This window comes from Podarcis melisellensis (assembly GCF_964234715.1).
Source record: "Podarcis melisellensis genome assembly, chromosome: 11".
NCBI lineage: Eukaryota > Metazoa > Chordata > Lepidosauria > Squamata > Lacertidae > Podarcis > Podarcis melisellensis.
Genome location: NC_138543.1, coordinates 2,595,787 through 2,611,129, shown reverse-complemented (window position 1 = coordinate 2,611,129; position 15,343 = coordinate 2,595,787). Strand labels below are relative to the sequence as shown.

General features: G+C 43.0%; 1 protein-coding gene across 2 annotated transcripts in view; it reads left to right on the top strand.

Annotated features, from left to right (window-relative positions):
- The window catches only part of LOC309380447 (uncharacterized protein), a 35,295-nt gene that overhangs the window by 14,123 nt on the left and 5,829 nt on the right, over positions 1-15,343 (top strand). For both annotated transcript variants that reach the window (XM_081930318.1, XM_081930319.1), the window contains 4 exons: positions 2,954-3,064; positions 4,366-4,472; positions 9,979-10,059; positions 15,183-15,305. In XM_081930318.1, coding sequence (XP_081786444.1) covers positions 2,954-3,064; positions 4,366-4,472; positions 9,979-10,059; positions 15,183-15,305 — 422 coding nt within the window. The remainder of the gene's footprint in view (positions 1-2,953; positions 3,065-4,365; positions 4,473-9,978; positions 10,060-15,182; positions 15,306-15,343) is intronic.

Sequence of the window (15,343 nt, the reverse complement as noted above, 5' to 3'; positions counted from 1 at the left end):
AGAGGCATGTCCGCAACCCGCAGCATTCGTAACCTGCAGTGCTGCGTCTGTGCACGCACGTGACGTGATTTGGTGCTTCTGCGCATGCATGAGTGGTGAAACCTGGAAGTAACCCTTTCCGGTACTTCTGGGTTTCCCGCGGTCCGCAACCTGAAAACACGTAACCCGAAGCATTTGTAACCCAAGGTACCACTGTACTTGTTTTTCCGCTTAGCCTCCTCCCGGCCTCCTGTGAAGAATATGTTCAATCCTTGTTGCACACTTCTCTCAATTTTGTGATGCAGTTCTCCAAGCAAATAATGAGTACAAAAATGTGTGTAATAGGTGAATGTGCATAAAAATGAATATATTAGTGAAAATAATATAAGATATATTATGTTAGGGGAAATTGCTTGGAAAAAATGTGTATACTGGTTAAGATAACCTATAATATGTGTTTTACTAAGGGAAAATTGCTTGCAAAAACCTGTACATTGAGCAAAATTGCATATTAGGATGAATTTGCACTAAAGTGGCAATGAATTTTCATGAGGTGTGTGTGTGTTTGTGTGTGTGTGTGTAATGTGGGGAACTAAAGTTAAGAGTGGAAGAAATGAAAAACCAAGAGAAAATGAAAAACCAAGGAGAAATGAACAAGCTTCCTCTACCCTTAACTGGCAGGTGGCATTATTACTCAGCAGAATGTGAGGCTATAAATTTTTCTCATGTACAAGGAAGAGGTTACAGCTAAAGCTTCCATCTTAGATTACAAAACTGAGTTAGCATATCTGTCTATTTCTGTGTTTGAATCCATAATTCTGTTCCATTCCATTTCCGCATTAATCTGCTAATTTCTTTTTAAAGAAATTAAACTGCTCAGAGATGTGTTGCAACATCTGGAGAACTGTAAAATCTGGTACATAGCCAGATTCACCATGAACGTCTCCCTTGTTCTCTTATAATAGCAATGGCACCCAACGGAGAGGTGCCAGAACTGAGTTCCGGCAAGTTCCAGCTGAAAAAAGCCCTATGCACAGCTAAATTTCAGTCAACACAATGCAACTCCTAAAAGGAGCAGTTCAGGTCATTTTGCTTGGAATGATCTATGATCAAATTTCTCGCTGTGAGTAATGTTGCATTGTCTTAACACAGCACTTGGAAGGAAAGTTTTTCTGTATTGGAACATACACAACTGAGGTCTACAGAACAGTAATATTCTCTGGTTTCAAAGAAGGAAAGGACAGGTACAGTGGAGCCTTGAGTTGCGTTGCCTCCGGCTGACGTCATCCTCAACTGCGACTGGCACAAACCTGGAAGTACCAGAACGGGTTACTTCTGGGTTTGCGCCGTTTGCGCACGTGCAGAAGCGTTAAATCACGAGGGTGCATGTGCTAAATCATGCTGCACGCGTGTGCAGATGCAACGCTTTGGGTTGTGTCATTTTCGGGTTACGGCGGCCCTACAGAACAGATCCCTGCCTATTATTTGGCTGCTGTGAAAACAGGATGGTGCACTAGGTGGATCTTGCTCCAATTCAGCTGAGCTTTTCTTCTGTCCTTAATGTGGTTTTGAGATGGTGTTACAGGACCAGTGGCAGAGCTTAATGCTCTGGCACCGGGGGGGGGCAGAGAGCAGACGGGGGTGGGGCTGACGGGTGTCCTGAGGGCGTGGCACGCTGCCCACAGGGGTGTAGTGTGGTGCCTGCGGGGGCATGGCGCCCAGCGCGGGGGGGGGGGACAGCTGCAATGGCACCCCACCGGGATCGCGCTGCCTGGGGCGGTGCGCTCCCCCTGCACTCCTCTTCCTCCACCAGTGCGCAGGACTTTGACTGTCATCAGCAGCAGCCCAAGTGGGAAGCACTTCATATTGACAGCAATGGTCTCTCTTGTTTTGAGAACGTTGCAATGGGTCAATCAATCAGTCTGGACCCCAACTATCATGGCTACTCAATGTCACTGGCAAGTATATCAGCCTTAAACTCTTTCCAAAGTTGCAAGTCCTCGAGCCGGAGAAGCCAGTGTGGGGAGCTCCAGGTGTTGCTGCTGTGCAACTCTCATTATCCCTGACCATGGGCCCGGCTGTGTGGGGCTGGTGGAGCTGGGGCCCTGCAACTTCTGCAGGTGACCTCGCTGGCTTCATCAGCACTAGAGTTTATGCATCATGAGCATTTCAAACTTCAGAGGAACGCTTATTCTCAAATGTAATTGCAAACAAAAATGTCTGAGTGCATTTCCCCCCTTTTCTGTTTAAGCCAAAGACAAAACACACTCCAACCCAAAGAACGGAGATTTGAAAACCAAAGGGATCTTTCCATTCAATAATAATGTGACAATTCACTACAGAATCACACAAGGCTTGGGGGGGGGGGTTGCACTTAATTTATTTCTTATTAATGTTGCAATACATATATGAAATCTTTACATATTGATACATATACATTATATTCGTAAATTCACATTTTCACATTTCATTATGTACCAACATTTATCCATTTCTTATTTCTTGCCCTGTGTCTTCCCTCCACCCGTGCGTGACTTCCTTGTTATTATTTTTGTAACTTTATTATTGAGATTGTAATTTTGTATCTTAATAATTAAACATTTAATCTTATATATCTGCTTAGTTTACCTTAGCTTAACTTAACTTTGTGAAATCAGTCTATACACATCAATAAATTCTTGATGGAGCATCTTTTGGTCATGTATTCTTCCACACATTTCCATTCCTGTTTGAGATTTTGATTAGATTGCATTCTAATTGTTGCCATCATTTTTGCTAATTCAATCATTTAAAAACAAATATTTTGCCCATCTTTCAATGTTGGTACTTCTTCTGATTTCCAATTTTTTGCAATCAGTAACCTTGCGGCAGCTGTTGCATATAAAAAGATTAATTTCATGTCTTTTGGGTTATCATTTGTTATAATTCCTAAAAGGAATGTTTCCGGCTTCTTACACAAGGCTTGTTTTTACAGGTGAAATTGGGCAGGACCAATCTTGGTTGAACAAACTAAGCTTCAACAAGAACAAGCTCTCATTTGTAAGATGCCTGAATGAAAGGAAAGGAAACAAAACCGCACAAAAAGGTATTTCGACAGCATAGGCTGAAGCATATATTCTGCCTGACATACATTCCTTTGTACCATTCCCACGGTGATACATGGGTGTTTCCTTAGAAATATATCCTATTTGTGGTAAGTGTAAACTCCTCTTGACTCACCTCATTTTTGTGTCTGTGACCCCAGTAGTCATTCAGGAGTTCTGGAGAACTAAATTTCCTAGGAAGCCATGGGCTCCTGAGTTCAGGGAAAGAGCTTGCTGCCACTGCTATGACTTGCCTGCTGCAAATTGGGAAGAAGGGATGCGGTTGCCAGCAGGGAACGAGACGCTGAAGGAAGAACAGAGGCTGATTGGCAGGCAGCAATGCCACCTGCTTAGATCTGTGGAACTAGCACATTTACAAGTCCACATAATGTTCATTCAAACATTTGAAAATCCTAAAGTGTGACAACAACTAACCTTTGGAACCCACTGTCCATTAACATTACATGGGTACCTTCACTGTATTATTTTCATAATCTGCTAAAAACCCTTTTTGGTTCAGCAAACCTACCCAGGTTTGTAACTTTAGTGTGCAGTTTTAACATATGATTTTAATAAGTACAATTGTTTTAAAGAACTGTTAAAAGAACAGGCAACTTGCTTTAAATGTTTGTTTTTACTAGCATTTTAAAAGATTTTTTATTTGAACATTTTATAATGTCTTTTCTATATGCTTAGTAGAGGTCTTTTGTTTGTATGGTAAGTGGTATATACATTTTATGAAATAATAATAAATACAATATGGTCCAAACCAAGCCCAGGGGCAAATATTGGAGTATCTATGCTTGTCTCATAAGTGGGGGAGTTTGTGTATCAAGCTTCTCTAAGTCAGAATTCACCACCAACATTAACTTTACACATTAGGTCAGGACTGGTGAACCTGTGGCCTTCATAAGTCACCATGTGGCCTTCCAGATGTTGTGGAATCCAGCAACCATCAGCCCATCCAGCATGGCTAATGATCAGACACCATGGGAGTTGTAAGCAAGCAACATCTGCTGCACCTCTAGCTTCCCCATCCCCGAATTAGCCAAATTTGGGTAATTCCTGTGCTATGTCAGGATTTCTAACATATTTTGCATGGTCTGACTGACTTCACCTTACTTAAAGTGCTTTTGTCCTCTCTCTGCTGGTGAGTGCATAATAATGCATTCTTTGTGTTTAGTGGTTAATATTGAGTGCGATTGGATAATGGTAGAGGAAGTTTTCAGCTATGAGCATTTCTGGTTCATTTTGCTTCATGTCTTACATAGTCAAGAATTATATTTATATATACATATCACAGGTCACCCCAGTGCTCCTAGAGCTCATGACAATCAACTGGATGGATGCCTGTCCAAAGAAGAACAGCTTTACATTCCATACAGACTAGCAAAATTATATATTACCAAGGTAAACAAACAAACAAAGTAATTTCTGATATGAATTGACTTCAGTAGATAATTAGCTGCTAATGCATTACTTCCTTTTATAAACACACTAATGTAGAGAAAAGAGTCTTTCTTCTACTTTTTCTACTGGAGGGTACTTCTCTTAGGGCAGGTAATTAATTTATTGTTAAATCATTTTCTCCATTTAAGGGAAGGCCAACATGAAAAATTGTCTGTTGCACTGTTAGCCATGACAGATGTTTACCAGTTTTTGTGCTTTGTAAGTGATGTCCCTAGAAAACATAGAAAATATAAGTTTATTTCAATTTCCTCAGGAATAATAATACAGTAAAAAAAAAAACCAATAGTAATAGTAATAGTTTTAACTGCTGAAATTGTTTAAACATGATAATATGTTCAGGTCCTGATCCTTTGGCAAGGCATATTTTGTTTCATTTTTAATGTTTACTCTGGTGGAAGCCTGGCTTGCATCCAATACACAGTGCTTATCCAAACTAATACATTTGTCCTGGGATCAGGGCATCTGAGGTCAGATGAGAAGGGTGGCTTTGTGTGCTCATCCCCTAAAAGACATCTTCTGTCATAACATTGTTCCAAGCTAAACAAGGCAGAGAAGGAGCAGACTGGGCACCCACCATATAGCATCATGCATTCTGGTTTGCATAAGAATTGAGGATGGATTGAAGTTATCTGTATGAATAAGCTTTCTTTTTTCTCAGCAAAGTTCATAATACCATAATGCAAACTTCTCATAGTTTTTATATTATAATAACTGAAAGCTCAGTAGAGTATAGCAACCCCAGTTGCTATACTTCATCCAAAGAAAGGTATATATAAAACTATGCCCAAAAGGGGGAAAGGAGAGCAATCCAGCCCCCCTCTCTTCCCAGTTGATCCAGCTCCTGGTGCTGGGCCCAATTTAGAGCTAGTGCAGCCAAAAAAGGGGGACAAAATGGTCTCCCGCACATTCTGCCCTGGTCAGTGTGAGCAGCAGGGCTTTGGGTGTGAAATGGCTCCACCACCTTGGTCAGCCCTGCTGATCCTGGCCAGGGGTTGGGACTGCTCCCCAGGTCTTGAAGCTAAAACTCAAAAGAAAGCAAACAATTCTCCATTGTAGGGCTGTGCAAATAAATTTCATTGTGTGTCTGCTTCTGTTGAACTGATACGGTAACAGGCTTGTGAGAATCAAAATCAAATATCTGCCTGCCTGTGCACCTGCTTTGGTCTGCTTGTGGGAAATGCTTGAAGTGTGCTTAGTGTTTACATCTAGTTGGGAACAGACCACATTTTCATTGTAGTGTGGCCTAGGATATTCTCAAAGCAAGTTTTTATCAGAATATGTCCCAGGTTAGGATCAAAGTAAGCACTTCTTTCCCACCACCTGGCAAGATGCCTGCTTTGCTCTGCAAGTCATCATAGTCCAGGAAGGAGCCTGCTAGAGACAGAGGCGTAGGAAGGGGGGTGCGGGGGTGCTGTTTGCCTCGGGTGTCATGACTGAGGGGGGGTGACAAAATGGCAGGTGAGTGGGCGGCACACCTCGCACATGGCAGCTCTTCTGACCCGGAGGCAGAAAGCAGCCCTCCTTAGCCGTGGGGTTCCCTGCCCCTCTCCTGCCCTGAACTGTGGTGCATGGGAGGTCACCCTCCACACCCCGCCCCCCTCGGGAGCATGCCCGCCCTGGGCAGCACAGGCATATGCTCTGCCGCTGGCTAGAGAAAGGTCACAACAGCCTTTTAGCATTCAAAGGCCACACAAACCAATGACATGCAGAACACAAATATAAAGTATTTGTTTTAAAGACTAGACATAAAACCCTGGCATTCACATAAACCAGAGGTTTTCAACTCTGCATAGTCTCCCACTTGTCTGTCCATTCCCAACAGCAAGGGCTGGTGGACTGGCTGGCTGGGCTCCCTCGCTCTCTTGCTTGCTCCCCCCCCCCCAAGGCCACCTCAGCTCCTGGCAACCAGCATGCCCTGGCTAGTCCCAGAGGCACCATTCGCCTGGGGAACTTGTAGCCAGGGCTGCTACAACAGCTGCACAATCCTTGGGAGGCAGAGACACAAGAAGACATGAGAGGAGGGAGGAAAGGAAAGGGGGACAGAGGCCACTGTTGCCCATGGCACCCCTGACCACCGTTCAAGGCACTCCAGGGGGCCACGGCACACGGGTTGAAAACCCCTGACATAAACATTGTACTTTGATCACTTTTTCACTTCAGCCCTCTTCAAATGTTAGGCCTCTTTCTTTGCATAGACGATGAATGTGAATAGAGATGGTGGTGGCAATCCTCCACAACTGCCTTTGTGTTCAAACTCAGTGTGTAGTGACAGGGCTGCTGTTGGGAACTGCTGACTGTTGTCCCAGCTGCCACAGAATGGCAGCATCTCCTGGAAGAACATAAGAAGCTGCCTCATACTGAATCAGACCACTGAGGCCCATCTGGCTGAGTAGATCTACACTTACTGGATTCTTCAACATCAGCTTCGTTGGACTGCTCATGTTGTTCGGATGCCTGTTTATTGTCTTCCAAAGCAGCTACTCTATTCCCGACTTCAGAATGGTAAGCCTAATGCTGGTGGACAACACAAGAGGTTTAAAAACGCTCTCAGTGCAAATCAGTATAAGCATGGGTAACGGAAACACTGGCCTGAGTGTGCTCCAGCTGGAGAACAGCTGTCACTATCTGGTTGATTCCTCAACTTCATTAGGCACCAAGCAGACTCCTTCTGTTTTCAGGTAGTTTTATTATATACATTAATTTACCATCAGAGCTGTTGCTGCAGCAATCAGCATCTTTCAAGACATTGAGGTGTTTGGACTCCGACCCCTCCTCCAAAAGGATATGCTCCAAGAGCCCCCCTTTTGCCTCTTTGATTGATGGTGTTCTTTAATCCTTGTTAACCTATGAGCGTGGGGAGATTCGTGCTGGCTTCCAACCCCTTCCTCTGACGAATGCCGCCCCCCCTTTTCAGTTGTTACCCGAGACTGCTTATCAGTGTCTGGGCTCTCTGCCAGCTCTAGTTCGCTCTCCTCTGCTATGACAGAAGACGAGGGGGATTAAGGGGAGCTGGATTCAAACTGCTGTAAAGGAAGGAGAACTACCTCTTCCTCTTTTTCTCCCGCGCTGTCTCTTTGCAGCTCTCTGTCCCTGACAATCTCTAGTTTGCTGTCCCCAACGTCGCTCTGGGAAGCTATGTCTCTGACAACAGCCTTCACCAAAGACATCGTGAACTTTGAAGAAGCACAAACTCAGGACAAAAGGGAGAAACAAGCTAAGAGGAAGGCACATTTGGCAAACCCTCACTGTGATTAACTCCTGCTTGGAAACCTATGTCTCAATTTTGGAAGCACATGTGGATCCAGAATTGGCCTCCACAGTCACTTACGGACACACCATTAAAACCATATTCCTGGTCTTACTTGGCTACGACAATCTTACTTTGCTATGAGTGACCACCAAAGAAGATACACGCTGGCAGTGGTCCCTCAGGGTTTCAGGCAGGAGTCTCTCTTAGGCCTACCTGGAGATGCCAGGAATTGAAATGGGGACCTTCAATATGTTCCAAAACTGAGCTATGGCCCTTCCCCAACTTACGCCTCCATTATTTTCAATAGCGCCAGTCTCCAGCCATCTTTTCTGTGATAAATATTTATGCATCAGTTCACTCTGACATCTGTGCAGCAGCTGGTGGCAACAGTTGGTGTGGCAGTGGCATGTACCTCACCTCCTATCACCAGCATCACTGCATTATACCAGGAGAGGGGGGCAAGGCAACATCGAGGGCAATGCTGGGAGAGCGCACCAGGGGAACCGACCCAGTGTTACCACCAATGCATTTGTTCTATACTGACCTCACTGCCACCTCAACATGCACCCCCATAAGCCACAGGGATGCTGGTTGCAAGTTGTAGGTAATTGCCACTGCCTTGCTGAGGCTGCAACGTATGAACACTTAACTTGGAAGTAAGTTCTCATTTAAATCGGTGGAATCTTTATTGCCATTAATCTATTTAGGATGGAGGTGTAAATATTGCAGTTTTTCCTTCCATTGAGATCAGAGTACCTTCTCTCTGTGTCTGTGCATATGTCTGTAGTCTGCTATCATGTGCCAGGGACTGGACTGAGGAAAAATGGTGGGGACCCCCCCCCTTTTTCTCCTGAACCTTCCCAAGAACAGGAGGACAGTATAGATTTAGAACAGTGATTTGCAGAAGGGCATAATTCAGAGGCGGCAGAGGGGAGAAGCTGGGAAATATTGGAAGAGGAACAGCAAGAAGAAGAAACACCAGGGGAGAGACAGAGACAGTGTCTTTGGAAAGCATTCCTGACCCCACCCCCTCTCCCAGGACCAGGCGTGCATTGAGGGTAGTAGAACAGGGAGCTCAGAGGCAGAAAGCCCAGATCAGCCGATGCAGGGTGACATAGAAGAGGAGAGACATAAGGGGTGGGACTTTACTTGGAGCAGTGCCATTATTTAAAGAAGACTGCATCCTTCGACTCTCTCTGTGAATATTAATGAATTACGTGGTAAGAACGTTTAATTGTTTCTCTGCTTCTTGAATGCTACCATGGGAGGGATCGGATTCCCCGAAGCCTGACATCATGTAAATATCTTCCCACAGCACACCAGTGTCTGCTTAAACCAGAATTTGGCAGCAGGCATCGCATTCTGCCAGAGGGGCAGTGACCTCCCAAACTCTAATAAAAGTCTTGTTCAAGTTCACTCACACTCTTTATCAGGCCTCACTTCACATCTTCCTGCCAGTTTCAGAAACAAACAACAAAGCCCATACAGAGCCTCACCATCCTATGGGATTAAAGGGATGGCCCAGCATGCCAAAGTGACTGCAATTACCTGTCCAAGGTCTGGACAGGTTGTAATAAGGTTGCATTCCTGCACATATATATAATAATCATTCTCAGTTAATTGGGTGGGATCTGATTTCTGAATAAACAGACATATGATCAGCTTTTGCTTACAACAGCTACTTGTTAAAACCATTACTGTTTTTTAACATCAAAGAATGAAATGCATATTTCAAAATCTTAAAAATCAGACACTGACCCAGAAAAGGACAGTATTATAAAATGCACTAAATTATATGGCATGGTAAAACAGACTCATTATTCTGATGTTACAGATTGGTTTTAGTGCTTTAGCTTTATTCATTCATTGCTTCTCTTATACTACTGTCAACATTTAAATGGATGTTTGTCCACAACACACTCGTTCTTCGCACTGACAGATGAAAAAGAGGGCAGGGTTCGTCCACCTTTATCACTTGTTAGTTAGGGGGGGGTTCTTAGGTACATGCTTGTCATGCAAACTACTATTCCTGCTGAAATTTCCTTGAGTACACAACTGTTAAAGGTGCCAGAGTCTGCCTTCTTTGCATCTGTCTACGGCACTTTGTTTATTAGTTTGCAGTAAGTGCTGGTTATTGTTGGGAGGCATGAATAAAATGTTCCAATCTGCTGTTGCTTTTTTTTTTTTTTTTTTTAGATTGCTAAAGACATGCATCAGATGAAAATTGGGTACATGAAGGCAATCAAAGAGCTGGAGCATGTAGGAAAAGAAAACCAGGTGATTTTTCTAAAGTTGCAAATAAACTCCAGGGGTCCAGTTCTTCCATTTACTTTGAGAACAAACAAGGCTCAGCAAACCACATTCTACTTTTGTTGCACTAACACATGATGCATCAAAGTGGGTAGTGCAGGGGAGGTAGAGATAATTTATTTGTTCAGGTAGAAATCCTATACACAATTACCTCAATAGGACTTACTTCTGAGTAGACATGTTTATGATAGCAAGGGTAGCTTCTATCCTGCTTTACAGAGGACAGTCCTCTGTTGGACGGGCTGTCAGATCCAAGACCAGATGAAAGATCAAGAACCATAAGAAGGGCAAGGAGGAGTCTTGAAGTTGCCCATCAACACTTAGTGCCTGGACAGACTGAGCAGGCATACAGACCCCCACATTGGAGAGATGTTTTGTATTGCTATGCAAATTATAGTAATATAGTGCACATCTTTACATATAAACTAGAATTTGTAATTTTTATGCAAATCTAGGTTTGAGTTTTCTTTCCCTTTCCTTCTCTCATTTTTAATTTTAATTTTATTTTTTATGATGCAAGATGGCCACCATAAGATTAAGGAGATTTAAAACTACATTATATGCAGAGATGGACATCCCTTAGCCTGTTGAAAAATGGGTTTTAGCTTGTTGAATTTGGCATAGGTGTAGCTAACTTTCTACAATGGTCTTGCTTCCTTTTTTAAATGTGTGCAAAGTCTGATTTATTACGAAAGTGTGAAGATGAACACTAGATTTACAGATGTATTTGTCTGTTCTTCATAAATATTCTAGGAAGTAAACAATCATGCAGAATAGGAAAGAAAGGAATAATCACAACGTATACTGCCCTATTCTCTGTCTATTCATGACACCACACCTCTTTCATCACCTGTGCTCACTTCATACCTGATGATGCGCACACAGTTGATCCACACCTGAGTAGATTTCCCAGAAACAGAAGGAATTTATGCACAATGAAATGTCATGCTTCGAAAGCAGAGTCATTTTTCAGTCCACAAAGAACAACAGACAGCCTGGTTTCTGGGTGTATTTGCTATTTATGTTTCATGCAGTGGGGAAGGTAAAAGAATACGTTCAGTTGAACTTGGGCAGCTCCATACATTTAAAGCACACCCGGCACATGCTGAAGCACATGGTTTCCCTCAAAACTTCCTGGGAACCTTAGTTTGTTGAAGGTGCTGAAAGTTCTGGTTCTGTAATGGAGAAACTACAGTTCTTAGGATTCTTTGAGGGAACTCGTGGTTTAAATATATGTTGGATGAGCAGATGGAATTCTTTGCTTTCTCCTCTAATCATAGAATTATAGAATCTTAGAGCTGGAAGGGATCCAGGGGTCATCTAGTCCAGCCCCCTGCAATGCAGGAATCTCAGTTAAAGCATCCATGACAAATGGCCATCCAATCTCTGCTTTAAAACCTCCAAGGAAGGAGAGTCCACCACCTCCCATGGGAGTCTGTTCCACTGCCAAACAGCTCTTACTGTCAGAAAGTTTTCCTGATGTTTAGTCAGAATCTTTTTTCCTGTCACTTGAAGCCATTGGTTCGAGTCCTACCCTCCATAGCAGGAGAAAACAAGCTTGCTCCCTCCTCCATGTGACAGCCCTTAAGATATTTGAAGATGGCCATCATATCTCCTCTCAGTCTCCTCTTTTCCAGGATAAACATACCCAGCTCCTTCAAGCACTACTCATAAGGCTTGATTTCCAGATCCTTGATCATCTTGGCTGTCCTCCTCTGCACATGTTCCAACTTGTCAATATCCTTCTTAAATTGTGGTGACCAGAATTGGACCCAGTATTCCAGGTGTGGTCTGACCAATACTTGATTAGGCTGGTGGGTCAGTGCCCCATTCCCCCTAGTGGACCAGTCCCCACTATATTAATCTGCATTTATTCTATATAAAATGCTATATTTGCTATCTTCCAACACCTGGCTGAATGCTAAGTGCAATTTACACGGCAGTGTTTAGAACAGTTTTTGTATTAGATGGTAGCTCCCTCTGGTGGTGTTTTAGGTGTGTAAATCAGAGCAGTTGCAAGGATTAAATTTGCAACAGGTAGCTGCCTTCTGTTAAGTGCAAAGCAAATTTAGATGTTCTGTCACTTAGCTGTGTGGTATCAGTGGAGTACAGAGGTCCTGGCCCAAGCAAATAACCAGAAGGAGAGAGAGAGAGTCTTTTGAGGAGCAACGTAAGTTGGAGAACCATAGGGATGTCAGACAATTTCTATGAAAACAGGCATGGGAGCAGAAATTGCCAGGGTTTCCTTATTTGTCTCATGTCTAGAACAGAAATTAATCCAGCATTTGCTGCTGCTTTTTTCTTCCCACAAATTTTATGTCAACAGTGACACCCACTCACTTCTATTTCCACTGTCTTTCCTTTGGATTGAAACAAATGGCATGTGCATTTAAATGAATGGTGTTGATAATGATGATGATGATGATGATGATGATGATGAAGATGATGAATGGTGTTGAAATAATAATAATAATAATAATAATAATAATAATAATAATAATAATAGTGTAATTAGCTGCATAAATTCTAGCACATCACTAATAACTTTGTTTTTGTCAGAAGACAAACTGCAGCAGAATGGAAATAGTGTGGCTTGCATGGGTTAGAATGGAAACCAGTGCCTTCTTACAGCCCTATTGAACCCCAAGCCATGCTTCAGTTCTCTCCTCACTGACCACAGACTGTAGCCAAGGTCTACTCTTCATCATAGCTCCTGGTTGATGAGGAGAGACATTCAACATGCTAAACTAAACCTGTTGGAGAAACTAAAATTAGGGGAGGGATTGATTTCTTTCATAAGCATTAAAAAGAGCATGGATGAGATAATACAAGTGCCTGTTCAGCCACGCCAGTTGCTACAGCAATGGTCCAGTGCCAATTATATATGTGATTAAGGCATGCCAGCTCATTAGTCAGTCTTGTTGGTCTGTCTGAGGTCAGTGAGTGAATGAGTCTGTCTGTGAATCAGAGTCTGTGTTACGCATTGAATTGCTGGAGCAACAGAGATACTTTGTACTTGTGTGTATCTATCATCTATCTATCATCTATCTATCTATCTATCTATCTATCTATCTATCTATCTATCTATCTATCTATCATCTATCTATCTATCATCTATATCTATCTATCTATCTATCTATCTATCTATCTATCTATCTATCATCTATCTATCTATATCTATCTATCTATCATCATCTATCTATCTATCATCTATCATCTATCATCTATCTATCTATCATCTATCATCTATCTATCTATCTATCTTTGCAAAAGCCTACAAACTGTATATATGTTTCTACACCCAGAACTGTTTTACTGAGCCTTACCTTCTGCAGCGCTAAAGTATTTTGGACCTTACTCTGCTTCTTTGTGTTGATTGGAATTAGGACAACTTCCACCATGTGGGTATCTCTCACCTCAAATTCCCAACGAAACGGTAGCTTAGCTCAGCTTGAGATGGGAGGGGCAAAGTGGGAGCCCACATATTTGTGTGATCACACCAAGCCATAGTTTGACTTACTGCTGTGGCAGGAAAGTAAACAGCGTTTCCATGTACTCTGGCACTTGTCATGGTCCTCCATGCACCAGGAGCAATCGCTTAGTTAGTCTATAATAGAAACAGAGCCTTCTGATCTCCTTCTGATCTACAGTCATGTTGACCACATGACCCGGAAAGCTGGCTGCAGACAAATGCCAGCTCCCTTGGCCTGAAAAGCAAGATGAGCACCACAACCCCATAGTCATCTTTGACTAGACTTAACCATCCAGAGGTCCTTTACCCCTTTTTTATCTTTTACATGCACTTGTTCATGGTTGCCATTTGAAATTGATGCCATAGAAATCTTATCAGCTCTTGTAAAGGTAAAGGTAAAGGTAAAGGTACCCCTGCCCGTACGGGCCAGTCTTGCCAGACTCTGGGGTTGTGCGCCCATCTCACTCTAGAGGCCAGGGGCCAGCGCTGTCCGGAGACACTTCCGGGTCACGTGGCCAGCGTGACATCGCTGCTCTGGCGAGCCAGAGCTGCACACGGAAACGCCGTTTACCTTCCCGCTAGAAAGCGGTCCCTATTTATCTACTTGCACCCGGAGGTGCTTTCGAACTGCTAGGTTGGCAGGCGCTGGGACCGAAAGACGGGAGCGCACCCCACCGCGGGGATTCGAACCGCCGACCTTTCGATCGGCAAGCCCTAGGCGCTGAGGCTTTAACCCACAGCCAAACACAATTCTTCCTTCACACAATTGCTCTGTGTTGACTCCTTGTCCTGACATATAACTGTTTCATCATTGGTCCTCTATATCACACCCTCATTCTAAGATGTAGGCTAGCTTTATTCCTGTCATTTTTTCATTGACGGTTCAACTCTTTGTTGTAATTTTTCTTGAAATGATTGATTATGAAAATGTTGTAAAATAGTGATCATTGTTTTGCCCTCTTGTCCAATTCATTGGCTTATTTAAAGGTAATGCTGTTATGAGAACAACCCACAGAGCAGCTTGTGCATCTCTCCTTCCCTGCTCCTCCATGATGACCATTAGAGTGACTAAACCTGGCAAACTATGGTTAATCTTATCTATGGTTGGTGGAAACAAACCAACTTCAGACTAGGGTTTAATGAAGTTTGCTTGTTCGAATCAGCCATAGTTAAGACCAGCAATAGTTTAGGATTCAGGTGGCACTCTCAATTTTAGTTAGTCTATAATAGAAACAGAGCCTTCTGATCTCCTCCTCATGGCCACTAGAAGAGTGGATTGAGCAGCAGGAAGCCCAGAGCTCTCTGAGGCTCATTGTTGTAATGTTCAACCATGGCTTGGCTGCTAAACTTTAGCATTATATCCAAACAATTAGCAATTAGAGGCTATCAAGTGTCTTTATGCTGGGTACAGAAAAATCCAGAAATCAATGAACTCCTGTCAGCATTTGCTCAAAGCTGAGGTCAATGCCCTAGAGCTTTAACCAAGTAAAGAAAACTAACATAGAAAGGTGGAGAGGTATCAAGAACCATGATTCAAAGGTTTTGGCTTATACCTGCTACTCCTTTTTTAGTTGCCTTTAAAGCTAGCTTATTTTCTTAATCATAATATTTTGGATAGGAACAAGCTATGATGGCTCTGAAAAATCAGTATAGCAACAAAATGAAGAACTTGCGAGCTCAGCTGGAGGCCTATCAAGAGACAGTAGACAAGAAAAACCAATACTGGCAAGACACAACAAAGGTAAAAAGGAAAATACTGTCACCTTGAATGGATGGGAT